This window comes from Procambarus clarkii, chromosome 62 (genome assembly GCF_040958095.1).
Source record: "Procambarus clarkii isolate CNS0578487 chromosome 62, FALCON_Pclarkii_2.0, whole genome shotgun sequence".
NCBI lineage: Eukaryota > Metazoa > Arthropoda > Malacostraca > Decapoda > Cambaridae > Procambarus > Procambarus clarkii.
Window position 1 is genome coordinate 17,335,642 of NC_091211.1, and position 23,048 is coordinate 17,358,689.

Here is a 23,048-nt window from a genome sequence, read left to right on the forward strand (position 1 = left end):
AACGCTATGGACCACATGGCCAAGTGGAATGCTATAGACCACATGGCCAAGTGGAACGCTATAGACCACATGGCCAAGTGGAACGCTATGGACCACATGGCCAAGTGGAATGCTATAGACCACATGGCCAAGTGGAACGCTATAGACCACATGGCCAAGTGGAACGCTATAGACCACATGGTCAAGTGGAACGCTATAGACCACATGGCCAAGTGGAACGCTATAGACCACATGGCCAAGTGGAACGCTATAGACCACATGGCCAAGTGGAACGCTATGGACCACATGGCCAAGTGGAACGCTATAGACCACATGGCCAAGTGGAACGCTATAGACAACATGGCCAAGTGGAACGCTATGGACCACATGGCGAAGTGGAACGCTATAGACCACATGGCCAAGTGGAACGCTATGGACCACATGGCCAAGTGGAATGCTATAGACCACATGGCCAAGTGGAACGCTATAGACCACATGGCCAAGTGGAACGCTATGGACCACATGGCCAAGTGGAATGCTATAGACCACATGGCCAAGTGGAACGCTATAGACCACATGGCCAAGTGGAACGCTATAGACCACATGGTCAAGTGGAACGCTATAGACCACATGGCCAAGTGGAACGCTATAGACCACATGGCCAAGTGGAACGCTATAGACCACATGGCCAAGTGGAACGCTATAGACCACATGGTCAAGTGGAACGCTATAGACCACATGGCCAAGTGGAACGCTATAGACAACATGGCCAAGTGGGATGCTATGGACGACATGGCCAAGTGGAACGCTATAGACAACATGGCCAAGTGGAACGCTATAGACCACATGGCCAAGTGGAACGCTATAGACCACATGGCCAAGTGGAACGCTATAGACCACATGGCCAAGTGGAACGCTATAGACAACATGGCCAAGTGGAACGCTATAGACAACATGGCCAAGTGGAACGCTATAGACAACATGGCCAAGTTTGATAACAGCCACAGTACATATTCGAATTGCTACACAAATTATAGACATATTATACTAAACACATGATAAACGTTAGATGAATTTATATGTATTATACAACAGATATAGAGATTAAGTATGCAATAGTTAGTGATGGTTGGCTGAGTGGGCAGGGTGTTGAGTGAGTGTGCTCGGAGTAGGTGTGTTGGGAGTGGTTGTAAAGTGGACTGAGAATGGGTGTAGAGTGAGCTAGATGTGCATGCAGAGTGGACTGAGTGTAGAGGGCTGTTGTTGTTAAAGATTCGCTACCTGGAACAAATTTCCAAGTAGCACAGGCTACGGTGAGCCCGTATGAGGTTATAGAGGGCTGTCAGTGGGGGTGGGGGTGGTGTGAGCGGGGCGTGTGTTAACATGGCGGCGCGGAGAGGCGGTCCAGCCACCCCGGCCCAGCTGTTGGCGCCTTCCCTCCACTTATTCGCGCCAAAACCTCCCGCCTGCACACCTGAGACCCCGCGTCCGAATGCTCGGCCACGTTTCCGACTTCGGCTGCTAAAATGTGTTACGTAAACCTACTGTATTTTATTTTATTACGGAACACATGTATGCGATATAATACGCGAATTACAATGTTGCAAGATAGTTAAATTTACTATTTATTTATTGCATAACAAGTAAATGAAGGATATTTGAGGGAGGCGAAACAATGGATTAGGAAGATCAGACTTACAATAAAGGCTTGCTCATTATAGCACACGGATTGTTCGCTTTGAACAGGAGTCTTATTTGTTGCTAGTCCTGAGTGGGTAATGAGAATTGTTCTCATCAAATACAATCAGTATTTTCAATAAACATTCTGGTATAACAATTACATCATCCTTATGTGCTAATGATCAAGACGGATGATGATTTGAATAAAAAACATACAAGTATAGACATGTAAACATTCTTACAAACATATAGACAGGTTTTAACTGCATCATGGCCTGTGTTCCATCTGTGCATCATGGAATACTGTGCAACAATCATTGTAAAGGTGCCATTGTTGTTAGGTCTGTGTTGTCTGTCTGTGTGTGGTGGCTGTGGCTCGGAGATATTCGTCCTCTCACCCTAATGTCTGAAGGTGGCAGATATTAATCGTCTTTCACCCTAATGGATGAGGATGAGAGATACTCATCCTCAGTCACCCTAATGGATGAGGATGAGAGATACTCATCCTCGTTCACCCTATTGGATGAGGATGAGATATACTCATCCTCAGTCACCCTAATGGATGAGAGATACTCATCCTCAGTCACCCTAATGGAAGAGGATGAGAGATACTCATCCTCAGTCACCCTAATGGAAGAGGATGAGAGATACTCATCCTCAGTCACCCTAATGGATGAGGATGAGAGATACTCATCCTCAGTCACCCTAATGGATGAGGATGAGAGATACTCATCCTCAGTCACCCTAATGGATGAGGATGAGAGATACTCATCCTCAGTCACCCTAATGGATGAGGATGAGAGATACTCATCCTCAGTCACCCTATTGGATGAGGATGAGAGATACTCATGCTCAGTCACCCTAATGGATGAGGATGAGAGATACTCATCCTCAGTCACCCTAATGGATGAGGATGAGAGATACTCATGCTCAGTCACCCTAATGGATGAGGATGAGAGATACTCATCCTCAGTCACCCTATTGGATGAGGATGAGAGATACTCATGCTCAGTCACCCTAATGGATGAGGATGAGAGATACTCATCCTCAGTCACCCTAATGGATGAGGATGAGAGATACTCATACTCAGTCACCCTAATGGATGAGGATGAGAGATACTCATGCTCAGTCACCCTAATGGATGAGGATGAGAGATACTCATCCTCAGTCACCCTAATGGATGAGGATGAGAGATACTCATCCTCAGTCACCCTAATGGATGAGGATGAGAGATACTCATGCTCAGTCACCCTAATGGATGAGGATGAGAGATACTCATGCTCAGTCACCCTAATGGATGAGGATGAGAGATACTCATCCTCAGTCACCCTAATGGCCAAGGGTGATATATTTACTAGCTCGACTCTGGCCAACTGATAACACTATGCCCTCCACCATTGTGGTTCACTATAAATATACCCAATGAAATCACCATAAATTGATAGATCTGTCTTAAAGTACTATGACAATATGGTGGGATTGAACGTGCGTTTCTGGACTCCCCAGACACACGCTCTCCCCACTATACCATGATGTGCTAAAAAGCATTTCAACCAGAAGGTCTACTGATTGAGATGCTTTCAGCCCATCATGGTAGAGTGGGTAGTGTGTATGGTGCTGGGGAGTCCAGAATCCCGAGTTCAATCCCGCTACACTGCCATAATATTATCCCCTCTACATGAATGTATTTTTAACATAGGGTTTGTTTATTGTCTGAGAATGTTGCCAATTTCGTGCACATCCCACAGAGGTCACGTGAAAGGTCAGAGGTGAGGTGAAAGGTCAGAGGTCACGTGAAAGGCCAGAGGTCACGTGAAAGGTCAGAGGTGAGGTGAAAGGTCAGATGTCACGTGAAAGGTCAGAGGTCACGTGAAAGGTCAGATGTCACGTGAAAGGTCACAGGTCACGTGAAAGGTCACAGGTCACGTGAAAGGTCAGAGGTGAGGTGAAAGGTCAGAGGTCACGTGAAAGGTCAGAGGTCACGTGAAAGGTCACAGGTCACGTGAAAGGTCAGAGGTCACGTGAAAGGTCAGAGGTCACGTGAAAGGTCAGAGGTCACGTGAAAGGTCAGAGGTCACGTGAAAGGTCAGAGGTGAGGTGAAAGGTCAGAGGTGAGGTGAAAGGTCAGAGGTGAGGTGAAAGGTCAGAGGTGAGGTGAAAGGTCAGAGGTGAGGTGCAAGGTGAGAGTCAACATTGCATGCCAGCGAGAGTGGTGACACAGGAGACCATTACTGAGACGAGACCTTCCACCAACCACAACAACCTTCAGGGCCAACTATACAAAACTCACTTCATAATGAGTTGGTAATAAACCATATCCCAAGCTTGGAACATCGTAGTCACCATATCCCAAGCTTGGAACATCGTAGTCACCATATCCCAAGCTTGGAACATCGTAGTCACCATATCCCAAGCTTGGAACATCGTAGTCACCATATCCCAAGCTTGGAACTTCGTAGTCACCATATCCCAAGCTTGGAACTTCGTAGTCACCATATCCCAAGCTTGAAACTTCGTAGTCACCATATCCCAAGCTTGGAACATCGTAGTCACCATATCCCAAGCTTGAAACTTCGTAGTCACCATATCCCAAGCTTGGAACTTCGTAGTCACCATATCCCAAGCTTGAAACTTCGTAGTCACCATATCCCAAGCTTGGAACATCGTAGTCACCATATCCCAAGCTTGAAACATCGTAGTCACCATATCCCAAGCTTGAAACTTCGTAGTCACCATATCCCAAGCTTGGAACATCGTAGTCACCATATCCCAAGCTTGGAACTTCGTAGTCACCATATCCCAAGCTTGGAACATCGTAGTCACCATATCCCAAGCTTGAAACTTCGTAGTCACCATATCCCAAGCTTGGAACTTCGTAGTCACCATATCCCAAGCTTGAAACTTCGTAGTCACCATATCCCAAGCTTGGAACATCGTAGTCACCATATCCCAAGCTTGAAACATCGTAGTCACCATATCCCAAGCTTGAAACTTCGTAGTCACCATATCCCAAGCTTGGAACATCGTAGTCACCATATCCCAAGCTTGGAACTTCGTAGTCACCATATCCCAAGCTTGGAACATCGTAGTCACCATATCCCAAGCTTGAAACTTCGTAGTCACCATATCCCAAGCTTGGAACATCGTAGTCACCATATCCCAAGCTTGGAACTTCGTAGTCACCATATCCCAAGCTTGGAACTTCGTAGTCACCATATCCCAAGCTTGGAACTTCGTAGTCACCATATCCCAAGCTTGGAACATCGTAGTCACCATATCCCAAGCTTGGAACTTCGTAGTCACCATATCCCAAGCTTGGAACTTCGTAGTCACCATATCCCAAGCTTGAAACTTCGTAGTGACCATATCCCAAGCTTGGAACATCGTAGTCACCATATCCCAAGCTTGGAACATCGTAGTCACCATATCCCAAGCTTGGAACATCGTAGTCACCATATCCCAAGCTTGGAACTTCGTAGTCACCATATCCCAAGCTTGAAACTTCGTAGTGACCATATCCCAAGCTTGGAACTTCGTAGTCACCATATCCCAAGCTTGGAACATCGTAGTCACCATATCCCAAGCTTGGAACATCGTAGTCACCATATCCCAAGCTTGGAACTTCGTAGTCACCATATCCCAAGCTTGAAACTTCGTAGTCACCATATCCCAAGCTTGAAACTTCGTAGTCACCATATCCCAAGCTTGGAACATCGTAGTGACCATATCCCAAGCTTGGAACATCGTAGTCACCATATCCCAAGCTTGAAACTTCGTAGTCACCATATCCCAAGCTTGGAACATCGTAGTGACCATATCCCAAGCTTGGAACATCGTAGTCACCATATCCCAAGCTTGAAACTTCGTAGTCACCATATCCCAAGCTTGAAACTTCGTAGTGACCATATCCCAAGCTTGAAACTTCGTAGACACCATATCCCAAGCTTGAAACTTCGTAGTGACCATATCCCAAGCTTGAAACTTCGTAGTGACCATATCCCAAGCTTGAAACTTCGTAGTGACCATATCCCAAGCTTGAAACTTCGTAGTGACCATATCCAAAACTTTTAACCTTAAATTACTAATCACATTGTCCACTATATTTAATTTACAAGTGTATAAATATCTCAAGATATTCAGTGTAAAAAGAATAATAACATAATCCGCATTCCATTCATCTGGGCGCTAGGAGACTCGAGCCCCGGACCCGACGCGTGTGAGGCAGAGGCGGCTCTATCCACGTGTAAGTAGGGTTCGTGGTTCGAGTCTCCTAGCGCCCAGGTGAATCAAATGTTTATATCCACCGAAGTGTGGATGACAATTGATATAATCAACATATTTTTGTCAACATGTCGTCCAAGACGGACTAAGAGACGGCCTGGTGAGTGGACGCTTCTCAACTGTCTTTTGTTCGAGTCCTTGTATCCTGCTACCCTTCAACCCATACAAGTATACATTGTATATATAATGTATATGTGCTCGGGGATATACATTATATCCCCCGAGCACATTAATGTAGGCTGGAGCTACAGAAATGTCGCTACACATACAGAGAGGAACAAAGCTCTCATTTGGGGATAATTCTGGCGTTCGTGTAACACCGAGTCGGATTTTGTCATGATTATGTCTTGTTTTTCTGTGGTTAACGCCGTGTACCGCAGGTCCTAATTATACCTTTCTTGTTACTGTGTTGACCACACTAGCATAGCCCGGCGGCTAGGGGCCCGGCGGCTAGGGCCCAAGCGGCTCGGGCCCCGGCGGCTAACCACTGGTCAAGTGGTAGTGGTACTGTGTACGCCACGGGGGGGTGATCCCTGGTGTGCAGGTTCGAATCCTGGTCGGATCATAGAGTTCTTAGCGATATTATATATTTCTTCCCTGGCCTGAGTATATATGGAAGTTTTATTAATATTAGAAATATTAGAAATGGTTTATGCCGTGTTGCATGGACCCCCACCTATGTTGCATGGACCTCCACCTATGTTGCATGGACCTCCACCTATGTTGCATGGACCCCCACCTGTGTTGCATGGACCCCCACCTGTGTTGCATGGACCTCCACCTGTGTTGCATGGACCCCCACCTGTGTTGCATGGACCCCCACCTGTGTTGCATGGACCTCCACCTGTGTTGCATGAACCACCACCTGTGTTGCATGGACCCCCACCTGTGTTGCATGGACCCCCTCCTGTGTTGCATGGACCCCCACCTGTGTTGCATGGACCTCCACCTGTGTTGCATGGACCCCCACCTATGTTGCATGGACCCCCACCTGTGTTGCATGGACCCCCACCTGTGTTGCATGGACCCCCACCTGTGTTGCATGGACCTTCACCTGTGTTGCATGGACCTCCACCTGTGTTGCATGGACCCCCACCTGTGTTGCATGGACCCCCACCTGTGTTGCATGGACCTCCACCTGTGTTGCATGAACCACCACCTGTGTTGCATGGACCCCCCACCTGTGTTGCATGGACCCCCTCCTGTGTTGCATGGACCCCCACCTGTGTTGCATGGACCTCCACCTGTGTTGCATGGACCCCCACCTATGTTGCATGGACCCCCACCTGTGTTGCATGGACCCCCACCTGTGTTGCATGGACCCCCACCTGTGTTGCATGGACCTTCACCTGTGTTGCATGGACCTCCACCTGTGTTGCATGGACCTCCACCTGTGTTGCATGGACCCCCACCTGTGTTGCATGGACCCCCACCTATGTTGCATGGACCCCCACCTGTGTTGCATGGACCCCCTCCTGTGTTGCATGGACCCCCACCTGTGTTGCATGGACCTCCACCTGTGTTGCATGGACCCCCACCTATGTTGCATGGACCCCCACCTGTGTTGCATGGACCCCCACCTGTGTTGCATGGACCCCCACCTGTGTTGCATGGACCTTCACCTGTGTTGCATGGACCTCCACCTGTGTTGCATGGACCTCCACCTGTGTTGCATGGACCCCCACCTGTGTTGCATGGACCCCCACCTATGTTGCATGGACCCCCACCTGTGTTGCATGGACCCCCACCTGTGTTGCATGGACCCCCTCCTGTGTTGCATGGACCCCCACCTGTGTTGCATGGACCTCCACCTGTGTTGCATGGACCCCCACCTGTGTTGCATGGACCCCCACCTGTGTTGCATGGACCCCCACCTGTGTTGCATGGACCCCCACCTGTGTTGCATGGACCCCCACCTATGTTGCATGGACCCCCACCTGTGTTGCATGGACCCCCACCTGTGTTGCATGGACCCCCACCTGTGTTGCATGGACCTCCACCTGTGTTGCATGGACCCCCACCTGTGTTGCATGGACCCCCACCTGTGTTGCATGGACCTCCACCTATATAGTAGAGAGGCCTACTAACCTAAGGTAAAGTGTACCTATGCAAGCGATGAGTCACAATAACGTGGCTAAAGCATGTTAACCAGACCACACACTAGAAGGTGAAGGGACGATGACGACGTTTCGGTCCGTCCTGGACCATTCTCAAGCCGATTCTCACAATCGACTTGAGAATGGTCCAGGACGGACCGAAACGTCGTCGTCCCTTCACCTTCAAGTGTGTAGTCTGGTCATCAATGTACCTACGAAGGAAGCAAGGCTTGACGGGTGATAGCCATAGGAGAATAACATCATATGTTGCTAGAACACAAGAGGAGGCCTGGATGACATTAGTAACCATATGAGTGACGTGTGAGGAAGCTCTGGTTATGAGGTGTGAGTAACAAGTGTTGTGTGTGTTGCAGTATGAGGTGGGGTACAAGCCGGCACGGTTGGGCAACTGGGAGGTGGGGCGGACGTTCCCAGAGCGCCCCAGACAACGCCGGGGACCCACCAAGGTCATCGCTGATGACCGAGGACACCTCCTGCCTGGAGTACCCCGCACACACGCCTCTCCATGGGGGCCCCTCACGCAGGCCATAGGTAGGTTTGGGGCCCTCGCTCATGATACAGGTAGGTTTGGGGCCCTCGCTCATGATACAGGTAGGTTTGGGGCCCTCGCTCATGATACAGGTAGGTTTGGGGCCCTCGCTCATGATACAGGTAGGTTTGGGGCCCTCGCTCATGATACAGGTAGGTTTGGGGCCCTCGCTCATGATACAGGTAGGTTTGGAGCCCTCGCTCATGATACAGGTAGGTTTGGGGCCCTCGCTCATGATACAGGTAGGTTTGGAGCCCTCGCTCATGATACAGGTAGGTTGGGGGCCCTCGCTCATGATACAGGTAGGTTTGGAGCCCTCGCTCATGATACAGGTAGGTTTGGAGCCCTCGCTCATGATACAGGTAGGTTTGGGGCCCTCGCTCATGATACAGGTAGGTTTGGGGCCCTCGCTCATGATACAGGTAGGTTTGGAGCCCTCGCTCATGATACAGGTAGGTTTGGGGCCCTCGCTCATGATACAGGTAGGTTTGGAGCCCTCGCTCATGATACAGGTAGGTTTGGAGCCCTCGCTCATGATACAGGTAGGTTTGGGGCCCTCGCTCATGATACAGGTAGGTTTGGGGCCCTCGCTCATGATACAGGTAGGTTTGGGGCCTTCGTTCATGATACAGGTAGGTTTGGAGCCCTGGCTCATGATACAGGTAGGTTTGGGGCCCTCGCTCATGATACAGGTAGGTTTGGGGCCCTCGCTCATGATACAGGTATGTCTTGACCCTTCATCAAGTTCTCAGGTAAGTCACTGGTTATCAGTGCTCCAGCAAGCTATTAATTTACTTAATATATCTTAATATATGCACATATAGCCACCACCCTGGGGGCACATAGGTGTATGTGGGATGAGGCTGCTATAACTCAAGTAGGTCACATATATCAGGGGCTTTTTATAATATAAGACAGGGGAGGGGTATATAATCTTATTAACACAAAATATCTACTTGTATATTTAACTTTACACATTATATCAGCCTTATGGTATTCCTGAAGGAATGTCATTAAAGGTTCTGGGGAAACCATTTTAGAATAGCGAGTGTATAAAGGAGTCTTAGTTTCATACTTTAGCTCTCTGGTCCCGCGAGTCACGATACAGGCAAGACGCCATGTTGGGTCTCCTGCTCTAGCACTGCTGGGTGGCCATGTTGGGTGTCCTACTCTAGCACTGCTGGGTGGCCATGTTGGGTGTCCTACTCTAGCACTGCTGGGTGGCCATGTTGGGTGTCCTATTCTAGCACTGCTGGGTGGCCATGTTGGGTGTCACGTTAGTGTTGACAACATTACTGGTGCCAACACTGGCCAGGGGACCATACAGGTGCCAACACTGGCCAGGAGAGAGCCAAGGAACCATACAGGTGCCAACACTGGCCAGGAGTGACCCAAGGGGAACCCTGTAAGTACTGGAGAGAGTCAGAGTTTCATACATTTGCCAAAACCCTATTCATTTCTCCAAGCCATCTGTCCTTACCCACCACAATGGTATTAATTCACAAAGTTTAAACAATTATTATTTGACTATTTCCTTGGGAAAAGGGTTAGAAATTTCTAGAAGCAATGTAATATCATCCTGCACCTACAGATTTGCAATATTAGGTTTCATTGTCTCCACAAACCCCTATACAGATGACATCTAAAGGAATATTAGGCTGCGTTATTCTAAAGAAACTGCACCACTTTCTTATCTGGAACAGGGGAGACTGAGGCAATTTCTCTCCTCAAAGAAATTATAGTAATAAATTGTCCCCTAATCTAGTAAATGGTTCCAGCATTGTTCCCTGAGACCTTAGTTATATTGGCCCCGATCCGGTACATTTGGGAGGGGTAGACTGACTTTGGTGTAATAGGTAATATGAGTATTGTGTCCGGTACAGATCCCAATGTTCAGGAGGGAGTTACTCGGGCCGGCGACCAGCCACCACCACCACCACCGGCCGCCGCCACAACCCACCACTCCCAGGATGAGGCTGTGAGTCCTAATGCCTCCTCCTCCTCTCTTACTTTACTATCTTACTTTCTCTTTACGATATTTTGTTTTACGGATTAGAATTTTCCTTTACTGTTGTGAATCTTGTCTACTGTGAGTTTTGTCTGTGAATTCTCTTTTACTGTACTAAACATTCCTTTAGAGTTCTGAAAATTCCCTTTCAGAACTCTAAAGTTTTGAATTTATATATATATATATATATATATATATATATATATATATATATATATATATATATATATATATATATATATATATAGAGAGAGAGAGAGAGAGAGAGAGAGAGAGAGAGAGAGAGAGAGAGAGAGAGAGAGAGAGAGAGAGAGAGAGAGAGAGAGTTATAATTTAGTTAATATAATTTGTTTCTGGTTATAATTTGTAATGTTCTCAAAGGAATTATTATGGCAGCCATTACAGAAGAAATCAAGTAGTCGTCAGACCGCTGACTTTGTTTTCCTTGAAAAATAACTGAATTAACATTGCTTACGCGGAATTGATTTGCCTAAAGGTGATTATTAGATTATAGCCAGTACAAAATTAGACAAATAAAGATACATGTTTCATATAAGGGCTTATAGCCTAGATTAAGCAGATGATAAGACACAATAACGTGGCTGAATATGCAGACCACACACTAGAAAGTGAAGGGACGACAACGTTTCGGTCCAGGACCATTCTCAAGTCGAAACGTCGTCGCCCCTTCACTTTCTAGTGTGTGGTCTGGTCAGCACCTAGATTAAGGTTTCTCATGTATATGTTATCTTGTGAAGGCCCGCGACGCGGACATGTTGTTGCAGGAGGCCGGTGGTGGTGCCGGGGGTGGAAGGCTGCACGTCACAGGGGAGAGACTGCTCTCAGGAGCCCAGGGAAGTGACGCAGAGCATCTCGCTCCACACCACCACCACCACCACCACCAGCAGCAGGAGTCCGAGATCACCTCCGGCTCCATTACCCCCGCCTCCTTCAGGAGACCTAACAAGGCCTTCAGTCCGTCATCTGCCAGGTACTCTCATTTATATATTATTTTTCTAACACATACGCATATATAATTATATATATATATATATAGATATTATTAGCAATTATCGCATAAGTACCTAACTGGTACTCAATTGAGATTTTTAATTCCTGAGCACCAGTAGCGTATCTGGGTGTAATTCACCCTTTGATTCATGTCATGTAAGGTGTAATACACACTATCGTGGGTAAACAAAACATTTAATTCACTTTCATCATCAGGGTGATGTCAAAACAGTTTATTGCTTGTTTATGGTCTTTGTTCCCCCCCCCCCCCCAGAAGTTCTCGCAAGCCGTCGGCAGCTGGGTCACGCAGCTCTACGGTGTCGACGACAAGTCACGAAAGGATTCTGAAGGAGGTGGCCAACCTGCCACCGGACACCGTTGAGGATGCTTTGCTTCCTCGTCGGCCGGAGGAGGAGCTGGTGGAGCTGACAGGGTCTCGAGCTCTGGCCATCCGCTTAGTGGACCACCCAGCACCAACCAACTGTACTAAATACGTCGTTCTTCGGCCTAATACCGCGCCCTCGCCTGCACCATCCGCGAAGGCGCCATTATTACCAAAACGACCAAAAACTTCCAAAATCATCCGGAAAGTTCCCGAGATTGAATTTGCCTTAAAGTGGGATCTGAAGGAGAACGACATCATGGAGGAGGAAGAGGACGAAGCCATCGAGGTCGTCTCTTTGAAGAAGACTAAGTCACGTGACCCTCTGACACCACGGTCCGTGAGTTCTGTGGACTCTGGCGTTCACATCCCCAAGACGGCCTGGAACGATGGGCCAGACACTCGTGAACTCGCGTCGAAGTTAGAATGCCTCGAGATGAGCCAAGAGATTAAGTCTGGAGTGGCACCCTCACGCAAGAAAGTCTCCGAGCCGGAATCTGGTTATGGCACTCCAAAATCACGAGACTCTCCCGCCAGTCTGCCGTCTGTTGGCTCCAGGGTCAGTTCAGGCAAGTCTAGCGTCAAGGTGCCCCTCAAGACAGGAAGTGCCACTCCAGAGAGCAAAAACAGTAGCCGCAGAATATCTATGGATTCCCAGAGATTAGCACAAGAAAGTCCCAAATCAAAACCCAAGTCCAGAATAGCTTCACCGAGCTTGGGAAAACATACTCCTAAGTCCTCTAAGGAGTCCAGCGGTGGCGCGGAGACTCAGGATTCCAGGAAGGAATCTAAACCGCAAAGTCCCAGAGAAAAGAAACAATTGGGGCCCCATCTTCGGGATCCTCTGGCAATTATGGAAACAATGGACTCAGTGTTCCACACCGTTCCCCTGCGGGACACGGGGCGAGGGATCCACACGTACAGAAGCATGACGGGGGAGAAGCGTCAAGCCGTGGCAGCAACACAGACGGAGGAGGTGGCTACAGAAGCGCTCGTTAAACGTTGTGAAGACGACGGTAGCGGAGGTTCCCCGCGTGAGGCAAAGGTACACAGACAAGCTGGCACGGGTGACCGGGTGACCTGTATAGCACCCGGTGCACTCAACGATATCTCAACATCATGAACCTATATACACGTCACATTAACACTATCTAATTGTAACAATTTATTTCATTTAGCATTCTGTTGCAATCACGAGCTGGAGAAGTTATTGGTTAAACGTTTATGGCAACTTCTGCGCCACTCAAACTGATCTTGGTACATTAACATTTCCTTTATAACTACATTATATATATTTTGCATCTATCAGCAGCAAGCGTTTTAAATGACCAGTGTGTCTAGTTCCTCGCTCACCTTTATCAACAAAATACTAGTGACCTGAGCGCCTTGTGTCTGTGACCCTGACAGGTGCGGCACAACCACCCAGGTCACCTAAGGTCGAGGAACTGCCTGGCGTGTGAGGTCAGGGCCATGGAGGAGCCGCCCAGGAAGTTCAAGGGACCCTCAGACTACAAGCCCGCCTTCAAGGCCGGCAAGGTCCACCCCGGCACCACTGTCAACAAGCCAAAGTGGGTGGCGCCAGCGCCCGGCTACGTCATTTGTTATTGTTATGTTTCTTCACCTCATTCTCAAGTCTTTCCTCAATGTAGCTACTAAAATATTCACTCAAATTTGTTTTAAAGACCCAACCGAGCCCTATATGCCCTCGTGTCTGGAGTATCCATAAACCAATTTAATATATTTAGTATTTTTCAAGGATTTATGCCCAGCGTCAGAAATCCTAAGGTCATTTTTCCCCTAGACTCTGAATAAATCTTCCTATAGCTTAAAGAGTGTTCCTTCAGACCTTAAATTATCCTATACAACATAGGGATTTAATGATTATTGTTGTATCTACTGACGCGCGCCAATTCTTTCATCTACCCTACAGGTACATACGTCAAAGTGAGCGGTACAACGCGAGGCTACGAGCGCGCCACGACCCGCCCAGGTACTGGCCCATCAACACCCTCAGCTCCCCCTTCTGCAACCGCGCCGGGTATGGCCAGGACCAGTACCCAGACCACATGCGTCTCCGGACCACCTACGGCATGGCCCACGCCCCCTCTGCCAAGCCCGTCCACACCGCCCTCATCAAAAAGCTTTATCTCTGACCTATACAACTCTAGGCGTCCCAATAAGCACTGTGCTGGCTGTAGCAGCTTCAGAAAGATGATAATGGCAGAAACTCTACATAGAATAGTGCGGGTATTGTGAACAAGTGCTGGGATATGTCGGTGTGCCACAGCCCCTGAGTCCTCTGTGCCCGTCTCTTATGAAAGAGAAATAAATGGGGTAGGCATAGAACTATTGAGCAGACGAGGTTGGGAAAATGTTACGAAAATAGTAGACGTCTAGATGAATAAATTTGAGAAATCTTGTGAAGTTAATGCTTAGTCTAAAGAAAGTGCTATTGATGCTTAATGGCAGCAAGATGTAGCTGGAAATTCAAAAGTAAAAAATAAATTACCCTGGAACTGAATCGTATCATTAACAACAACTTGACCAATGTAAGTGATAATGCTTGCTAATTGGCTTTCAAATTCCAGTTTTTATGTACGCAAATGATTTTATGCGAGCGACAGTGGACGCAGAAACAAGCCATTAAAGTGTTCATTATTTGCCTTGTTTACCGGCGTACTATTGTGGTGTTGGTGTGAGGCAGGAGAGTGATAAGTGCGTCCAGGTGTTGTACGAGTCTCTGTCTGCTTCCTAATCTTCTCTCAACCCAACGTGGTAATCCTCTTACATGTTTATTGCTTAACAGCTACATAATTATAGCAAAATTCAGTTTTTGTATAAAATCGTACTTAACTGACTTTCACCTTAAATTAAATCACCTTCACTTCTCTTGAGTATAATAATAACACTCAGATCACTCACCCAAGGTGAAAACCAATCCGAAAACCACATATTATTTTGCATAATACAAATGAGTCGCGTGTAGACTCTAAATCTCCTAAGTTACTTGGTGATGGGAAACGATTAGCTAGCAGGCAAGATCTATAAATTACCAAACGGAAGCCTCTTTCCCAAACTCGATATCCTCACCACTATTCGGTAATCACTTGCAGATTGAATAATTGAACCCCTTTTTTATCTCTCCTGCTCCTTTTGGAGACCTTGTAAATATAAGCTCAGCCACACTGCCCTTCGTGAGTGAACCATAGCACAGTTCTGGCCAGTAACAGCACCACGGAACAGTCATGTTGAGAGCCCCATTCACCTCCCGGAATTAACTTAAAAGTTCGGGGATTACCAGGAGTAAGACTGCATAATCAGCAAGCAAACGAGGCCCAAGCAATGAATTTCGTTACCTTCCAGCTGTTGCGTTTTCTAGCAGTCTAGATCATAAAACGGACTAAGCTTAGCAGGCAGCCAACTGTGATATCAACCAGCTCCCAGCAGTAACAACAGGTGGCTTTCAGCAGTGACATGAGCAGGTTGCCAACAGTTATCTTAGCAGAGCACCCAGCAGTGCTTGACGGGGGACTCGTCTGAACACGAGGCTTTCCGTTCAGTTTATGGCATGTGTAAACTGACCCAGGATGGCGTCTGGTTTCTAAACCCCCAATACTTGACCTTGAGGTTCTGTAAGGAATTGAGGAAGATGATTCTCTGGCCTCTCCTCACTGGTTTAATACTCACTGTAGGTACGCAGGTAAAATGGTTCTCCTTTAGTAACCAGGTATTATAGAGGAAATTGGCAAAAATAGCCTATTACACGTTAATTAGGAAGCCAGAGAATAATTTTCCTGATTTTATTATTGAATCTCAATGGCTTCGTTACATTTGCTATTTCAAGGGTAAACTATGATTAACTCTGAACAGTTTTGTACAACAATACTTCATTAACAAGATCAGCATGTACATTACGCCATCTTTATATTATAACAACTAAAAAAACTAGTTGATTTTTTTGTATGACTTAACGATTTTAAATTTTCTAAAGTAGAATAAATATCATTGTTTGATTTTATTTTATAACTCCTTTATCTACAAAGCTTAATTGAGGCCTAGCACAGTGGCCATTTGACGAATTATCTCTGAATTCTTAACAGTTTACACGTGTAATCCCGCCAAACACACACCGAAACTACGACGTTGGTACAACGTTCGAAAAAGTTTTAACACCTCCTAACCAGTTATAACAACCAATATAGCAAGTTGTAACAACGTTCTAATACGTCATAAACACGTTAAGCCAAGATGTAACAACTTTATTACAAGTTGTAACAAGCGGAAAATAAGAGACAGTTACGGTTTGTGTTTCCATTGACTATATCTTGTTTTCCATTCGAAAGTTGTGAAGACATTCAACTATTACCGCCATTTAAAACTACTTGTCAATAAGGAAATTGTTTGACCAGTCCAACAACCAGGAGGCCTGGTCGTGGACCGGGCCGCGGGGACGCTAAGCCCCGAAATCATCTCAAAGGTAACCGCAGGGTAAGGGCTACAGGTCTGTCGGTTATGGTAGAGATGAGTTCAATGATATACTGTATATGGAAGAATGCCCCCATCCTTGGACACACACACACAACACACACACACGCACACGCACACACGCACGCACACACGCACACGCACACACGCACACACACACACACACACACACATGTTCAACACTAACTTGGTAACGAGGCTAAACTCCCTAATATTATAAATTAATGCTGATTTTCAAAAATAAACTATCAATACAAAAATAAATATTTAAGCGTCAGTGTGTATTTGTCAATTATTTACATCTAAAACCATGACCTTGGGTCCTGTAGTACAATTGTCTACGTTTTCGAGACACAATCGATGATCCCGGATTCGATACCCGGACGGGACAGAAATGGTGGGGAACTTTTCTTTTGACCTGAGACTCCTGTTCACCTAGCAGTAAATAACTACCGTGGAGTTAGGCAACTACTGTGGGTTGCACCCTGGGGGAAGGTCAGTACTGACCTAGAGCGGACTGAATAAGCATAAGCTTTCTGTACTCGACAACGGTAACTAAAATGTATATACAAATTAATCAAAACAGAACGAAGAAAACGGGAATCTGATTCCTGCAGTGCTCGCTGAATGCTCTCTCTCTCTCTCTCTCTCTCTCTCTCTCTCTCTCTCTCTCTCTCTCCCTACCTAACCACTTGGGCTGCACGGTAGAGCGCCGGTCTCGCTTCATGCAGGTCGGCGTTCAATCCCCGACCGTCCTAGTGGTTGGGCACCATTCCTTTCCCCCTCTGTCCAATCCCAAAGCCTTATCCCGACCCATTCCCAGTGCAATATAGTCGTAATGGCTTGGTGCTTTCCCCTGATAATCCCCTTCCCTTCTCTCTCTGTCTCTCTCTCTCTCTCTCTCTCTCTCTCTCTCTCTCTCTCTCTCTCTCTCTCTATATATATATATATATATATATATATATATATATATATATGTCGTACCTAGTAGCCAGAACTCTCTACTCAGCCTACTATTCAAGGCCCGATTTGCCTAATAAGCCAAGTTTTCCTGAATTAATATATTTACTATAGTTTTTTTCTTATGAAATGATAAAGCAACCCTTTTCTCTATGTATGAGGTCAATTTTTTTTTATTGGAGTTAAAATTAACGTAGATATATGACCGAACCTAACCAACCCTACCTAACCTAACCTAACCTAAATTTATAGGTAAGGTTAGGTTAGGTAGCCAAAAAAAGCTAGGTTAGGTTAGGTTAGGTAGGTTAGGTAGACGAAAAAACATTAATTCTTGAAAACTTGGCTTATTAGGCAAATCGGGCCTTGAATAGTAGGCTGAGAAGTGCGTTCTGGCTATTAGGTACGACATATATATATATATATATATATATATATATGTCGTACCTAGTAGCCAGAACGCACTTCTCAGCCTACTATACATGGCCCGATTTGCCTAATAAGCCAAGTTTTCCTGAATTAATAAATTTTATCTAATTTTTTTCTTATGAAATGATAAAGCTCCCCATTTCATTATATATGAGGTCAATTTTTTTTATTGGAGTTAAAATTAACGTAGATATATGACCGAACCTAACCAACCCTACCTAACCTAACCTAATCAATCTTTATAGGTTAGGTTCGGTTAGGTAGCCGAAAAAGTTAGGTTAGGTTAGGTTAGGTAGGTTAGGTAGTCGAAAAAACATTAATTCATGAAAACTTGGCTTATTAAGCAAATCGGGCCTTGCATAGTAGGCTGAAAAGTGCGTTCTGGCTACTAGGTACGACATATATATATATATATATATATATATATATATATATATATATATATATATATATATATATATATATATATATGTGTGTATATCACGAAAATAAACACGTGATTAAGAATGTGACAATGTCAGACCACGGAGGAAAAATGAAACAGGAAATTTCCTTAAGTACTTTCGTATATTAAATACATCTTCAGAAGGACCTTCTGAAGATGTATTTAATATACGAAAGTACTTAAGGAAATTTCCTGTTTCAATTCTTCCTTCGTGGTCTGACACTGTAATATATATATATATATATATATATATATATATATATATATATATCTATATATATATATCTATATATATATATATATATATATATATATATATATATATATATATATATATATATGTCGTACCTAGTAGCCAGAACGCACTTCTCAGCCTACTATGCAAGGCCCAATTTGCCTAATAAGCTAAGTTTTCATGAATTAATGTATTTTCTCAAATTTTTTTCTTATGAAATGATAGAGCTACCCATTTCATTATGTATGAGGTCAATTTTTTTTATTGGAGTTAAAATTAACGTAGATATATGACCGAACCTAACCAACCCTACCTAACCTAACCTAACCTATCTTTATAGGTTAGGTTAGGTTAGGTAGCCGAAAAAGTTAGGTTAGGTTAGGTAGGTTAGGTAGTCGAAAAACAATTAATTCGTGAAAACTTGGCTTATTAGGCAAATCGGGCCTTGCATAGTAGGCTGAGAAGTGCGTTCTGGCTACTAGGTACGACATATATATATATATATATATATATATATATATATATATATATATATATATATATATATATATATAGATATATAGATATATAGATATATATATATATATATATATATATATATATATATATATATATATATATATATATATATATATACAGAGGAGTGGAGAGGGAAGCGATAAAGGTTGAGGAGTGACTGGTGAGAGAGGGGCAGTAATCCCCGGGGAGGTGGGTGTAGAGGGTGGCAGGGTAATCGCTCTTTTATCTCTCATTTACATTAGTTCCTCTTCGTACACCGATGCCCTACATTTGATCTCTCACTACCGATAGTTTCGCAACGCTTCGTTCAGTACGCCGTAACTATACCGGCATACTGTATCACATGATTGGTGAAAATGTACACATGTGAAATGTTGATAAGACAGGTATATGAGAGTATCAGTATAGAAGGGTGAGGCTAGAGTGGGAAACAAAGTAGTTCTGTGGGAACCTCACAGTGGTTAGCAAAGTGGGTGAGCAAAGTGGGACAATGGGGAGGAACGACGGCCAGTTGTCGACGAGATCAACGGAGATGAATCAGTCTTGAGGCGTGACTCCTTTATCTCATTCCCCTTCCTCCTGCTGCTCCTGCTCCTCCAGAAGGTCCAGACCCAGCAGGGTGATGCTCCTCCTTCACCCCGCTCTTGTGATGGCTGCGCTAAGTCATACTTCTCATATACAGGCGATGAGTCACAATAACGTGGCTGAAGAATTCACAAACGGCTTGAGAATGGTCCAGGACGGACCGAAACGTCGTCGTCCCTTCACCTTCTAGTGTGTGGTCTGGTCAACATACTTCTCATACATTTAGGCACGCCGTTAACATTCTCACTGTTTTGGTTCCCAGAGTTGAGGGGACAGGATGCCTGTTGGTCTCTAAATACTTTATGATCTGACCAGGGTTCGAACCTCAATTAGCAGGGGCTTATCCCCTTGGCGTATGCAGTATCATAACCACTTCACCACCGATTATATATATATATATATATATATATATATATATATATATATATATATATATATATATATATATAATATACTATACTAATATATATATACTATATATACTAATATATATATATATATATATATATATATATATATATATATATATATATATATATATATATATATATATATATATATAAAATTGAATGGTCCCCAAGCCAATTTTTACAACTATTAATTGCAATGAGCCCTCAAGGACTCGAACCTAGGTGGCCAGGGTCAACCTGCAGGCCTTCCGGAACCTTAATCTTAAAATAACGTACACTGGTATTTTCATTTACTCGTGCAATGTAAGCTTGCATGCCAGAGGCCTCTCTCTGTAGAGGCGAGCACAGATACCTATAGCGACAATGACATAAAATAATGTAAGTGCTCGGAAAATATTTACGTGAAAAAAACACACACCAATTTGTGTGTGCGTGCACAGCTCCATCCCCTCCTTCCCCCCCCCCACACGCACGCACACACACACACACACACACACACACACACACACACACACACACACACACACACACACACACACACACACACACAAACAGCGTAGCAGCAATTTACTGATAAAGAAGAGTGAATTTGATGGTCCGTGGAGAGGAACGTAAGTCGTCGGACACGACCCAAATGTCCAGCAGCCAATGTTCCGCTCCTTTGAGCCCCCTGCTGGTAGGCCTAGTGATGTGTAGAGCCCCCTGCTGGTAGGCCTAGTGATGTGTAGAGCACCCTGCTGGTAGGCCTAGTGATGTGTAGAGCACCCTGCTGGTAGGCCTAGTGATGTGTAGAGCACCCTGCTGGTAGGCCTAGTGATGTGTAGAGAACCCTGCTGGTAGGCCTAGTGATGTGTAGAGCCCCCTGCTGGTAGGCCTAGTGATGTGTAGAGCCCCCTGCTGGTAGGCCTAGTGATGTGTAGAGCCCCCTGCTGGTAGGCCTAGTGATGTGTTGAGCCCCCTGCTGGTAGGCCTAGTGATGTGTAGAGCACCCTGCTGGTAGGCCTAGTGATGTGTAGAGCACCCTGCTGGTAGGCCTAGTGATGTGTAGAGCCCCCTGCTGGTAGGCCTAGTGATGTGTAGAGCACCCTGCTGGTAGGCCTAGTGATGTGTAGAGCCCCCTGCTGGTAGGCCTAGTGATGTGTAGAGCCCCCTGCTGGTAGGCCTAGTGATGTGTAGAGCCCCCTGCTGGTAGGCCTAGTGATGTGTAGAGCCCCCTGCTGGTAGGCCTAGTGATGTGTAGAGCCCCTGCTGGTAGGCCTAGTGATGTGTAGAGCCCCCTGCTGGTAGGCCTAGTGATGTGTAGAGCACCCTGCTGGTAGGCCTAGTGATGTGTAGAGCACCCTGCTGGTAGGCCTAGTGATGTGTAGAGCACCCTGCTGGTAGGCCTAGTGATGTGTAGAGCCCCCTGCTGGTAGGCCTAGTGATGTGTAGAGCCCCCTGCTGGTAGGCCTAGTGATGTGTAGAGCACCCTGCTGGTAGGCCTAGTGATGTGTAGAGCACCCTGCTGGTAGGCCTAGTGATGTGTAGAGCACCCTGCTGGTAGGCCTAGTGATGTGTAGAGCCCCCTGCTGGTAGGCCTAGTGATGTGTAGAGCACCCTGCTGGTAGGCCTAGTGATGTGTAGAGCCCCCTGCTGGTAGGCCTAGTGATGTGTAGAGCCCCTGCTGGTAGGCCTAGTGATGTGTAGAGCCCCTGCTGGTAGGCCTAGTGATGTGTAGAGCCCCCTGCTGGTAGGCCTAGTGATGTGTAGAGAACCCTGCTGGTAGGCCTAGTGATGTGTAGAGCCCCCTGCTGGTAGGCCTAGTGATGTGTAGAGCCCCCTGCTGGTAGGCCTAGTGATGTGTAGAGAACCCTGCTGGTAGGCCTAGTGATGTGTAGAGCCCCCTGCTGGTAGGCCTAGTGATGTGTAGAGAACCCTGCTGGTAGGCCTAGTGATGTGTAGAGCCCCCTGCTGGTAGGCCTAGTGATGTGTAGAGCCCCCTGCTGGTAGGCCTAGTGATGTGTAGAGCACCCTGCTGGTAGGCCTAGTGATGTGTAGAGCACCCTGCTGGTAGGCCTAGTGATGTGTAGAGCACCCTGCTGGTAGGCCTAGTGATGTGTAGAGCCCCCTGCTGGTAGGCCTAGTGATGTGTAGAGCCCCCTGCTGGTAGGCCTAGTGATGTGTAGAGCCCCCTGCTGGTAGGCCTAGTGATGTGTAGAGCACCCTGCTGGTAGGCCTAGTGATGTGTAGAGCACCCTGCTGGTAGGCCTAGTGATGTGTAGAGCACCCTGCTGGTAGGCCTAGTGATGTGTAGAGCCCCCTGCTGGTAGGCCTAGTGATGTGTAGAGCACCCTGCTGGTAGGCCTAGTGATGTGTAGAGCCCCCTGCTGGTAGGCCTAGTGATGTGTAGAGCACCCTGCTGGTAGGCCTAGTGATGTGTAGAGCACCCTGCTGGTAGGCCTAGTGATGTGTAGAGCACCCTGCTGGTAGGCCTAGTGATGTGTAGAGCACCCTGCTGGTAGGCCTAGTGATGTGTAGAGCACCCTGCTGGTAGGCCTAGTGATGTGTAGAGCACCCTGCTGGTAGGCCTAGTGATGTGTAGAGAACCCTGCTGGTAGGCCTAGTGATGTGTAGAGCACCCTGCTGGTAGGCCTAGTGATGTGTAGAGAACCCTGCTGGTAGGCCTAGTGATGTGTAGAGCACCCTGCTGGTAGGCCTAGTGATGTGTAGAGCACCCTGCTGGTAGGCCTAGTGATGTGTAGAGCCCCCTGCTGGTAGGCCTAGTGATGTGTAGAGCCCCCTGCTGGTAGGCCTAGTGATGTGTAGAGCACCCTGCTGGTAGGCCTAGTGATGTGTAGAGCCCCCTGCTGGTAGGCCTAGTGATGTGTAGAGCCCCCTGCTGGTAGGCCTAGTGATGTGTAGAGCCCCCTGCTGGTAGGCCTAGTGATGTGTAGAGTCCCCTGCTGGTAGGCCTAGTGATGTGTAGAGCCCCCTGCTGGTAGGCCTAGTGATGTGTA

General features: G+C 46.4%; 3 protein-coding genes across 3 annotated transcripts; 2 read left to right on the forward strand and 1 right to left on the reverse strand.

The window, feature by feature from the left end:
• Nucleotides 1-2,100: 2,100 nt before the first annotated feature.
• Nucleotides 2,101-3,036, forward strand: LOC138354331 (uncharacterized). The gene has a single exon (XM_069308483.1). It carries the CDS (start codon nucleotides 2,101-2,103, stop codon nucleotides 3,034-3,036), a length of 936 nt encoding a protein of 311 aa, XP_069164584.1.
• An 898-nt stretch (nucleotides 3,037-3,934) lies between these two features.
• Nucleotides 3,935-9,301, reverse strand: LOC123766358 (uncharacterized PPE family protein PPE21-like). Its single transcript, XM_069308484.1, has 2 exons — nucleotides 8,500-9,301; nucleotides 3,935-5,700 (listed from the first exon to the last, which is right to left on the reverse strand). Exons 1-2 carry the CDS (start codon nucleotides 9,299-9,301, stop codon nucleotides 3,935-3,937), a joined length of 2,568 nt encoding a protein of 855 aa, XP_069164585.1.
• A 1,662-nt stretch (nucleotides 9,302-10,963) lies between these two features.
• On the forward strand, nucleotides 10,964-15,938 carry LOC138354214 (uncharacterized). Its single transcript, XM_069308097.1, has 4 exons — nucleotides 10,964-11,585; nucleotides 11,880-13,032; nucleotides 13,395-13,555; nucleotides 13,918-15,938. Exons 1-4 carry the CDS (start codon nucleotides 11,368-11,370, stop codon nucleotides 14,138-14,140), a joined length of 1,755 nt encoding a protein of 584 aa, XP_069164198.1. The 5' UTR covers nucleotides 10,964-11,367; the 3' UTR covers nucleotides 14,141-15,938.
• Nucleotides 15,939-23,048: the final 7,110 nt, after the last annotated feature.

Excerpts from the sequence above, each read along its gene's own strand:
- LOC138354331 (XM_069308483.1), top strand. The coding sequence starts at position 2,101 with ATGGATGAGGATGAGAGATACTCATCCTCAGTCACCCTAATGGATGAG.
- LOC138354214 (XM_069308097.1), top strand. The coding sequence starts at position 11,368 with ATGTTGTTGCAGGAGGCCGGTGGTGGTGCCGGGGGTGGAAGGCTGCAC. Across the intron at positions 11,586-11,879 it reads TTCAGTCCGTCATCTGCCAG|AAGTTCTCGCAAGCCGTCGG; the intron begins GTACTCTCATTT and ends CCCCCCCCCCAG. Across the intron at positions 13,556-13,917 it reads ACCACTGTCAACAAGCCAAA|GTACATACGTCAAAGTGAGC; the intron begins GTGGGTGGCGCC and ends TCTACCCTACAG.
- LOC123766358 (XM_069308484.1), bottom strand. The coding sequence starts at position 9,301 with ATGAGCGAGGGCCCCAAACCTACCTGTATCATGAGCGAGGGCCCCAAA. Across the intron at positions 5,701-8,499 it reads GGTCATCAGCGATGACCTTG|TTTCAAGCTTGGGATATGGT; the intron begins GTGGGTCCCCGG and ends GTCACTACGAAG.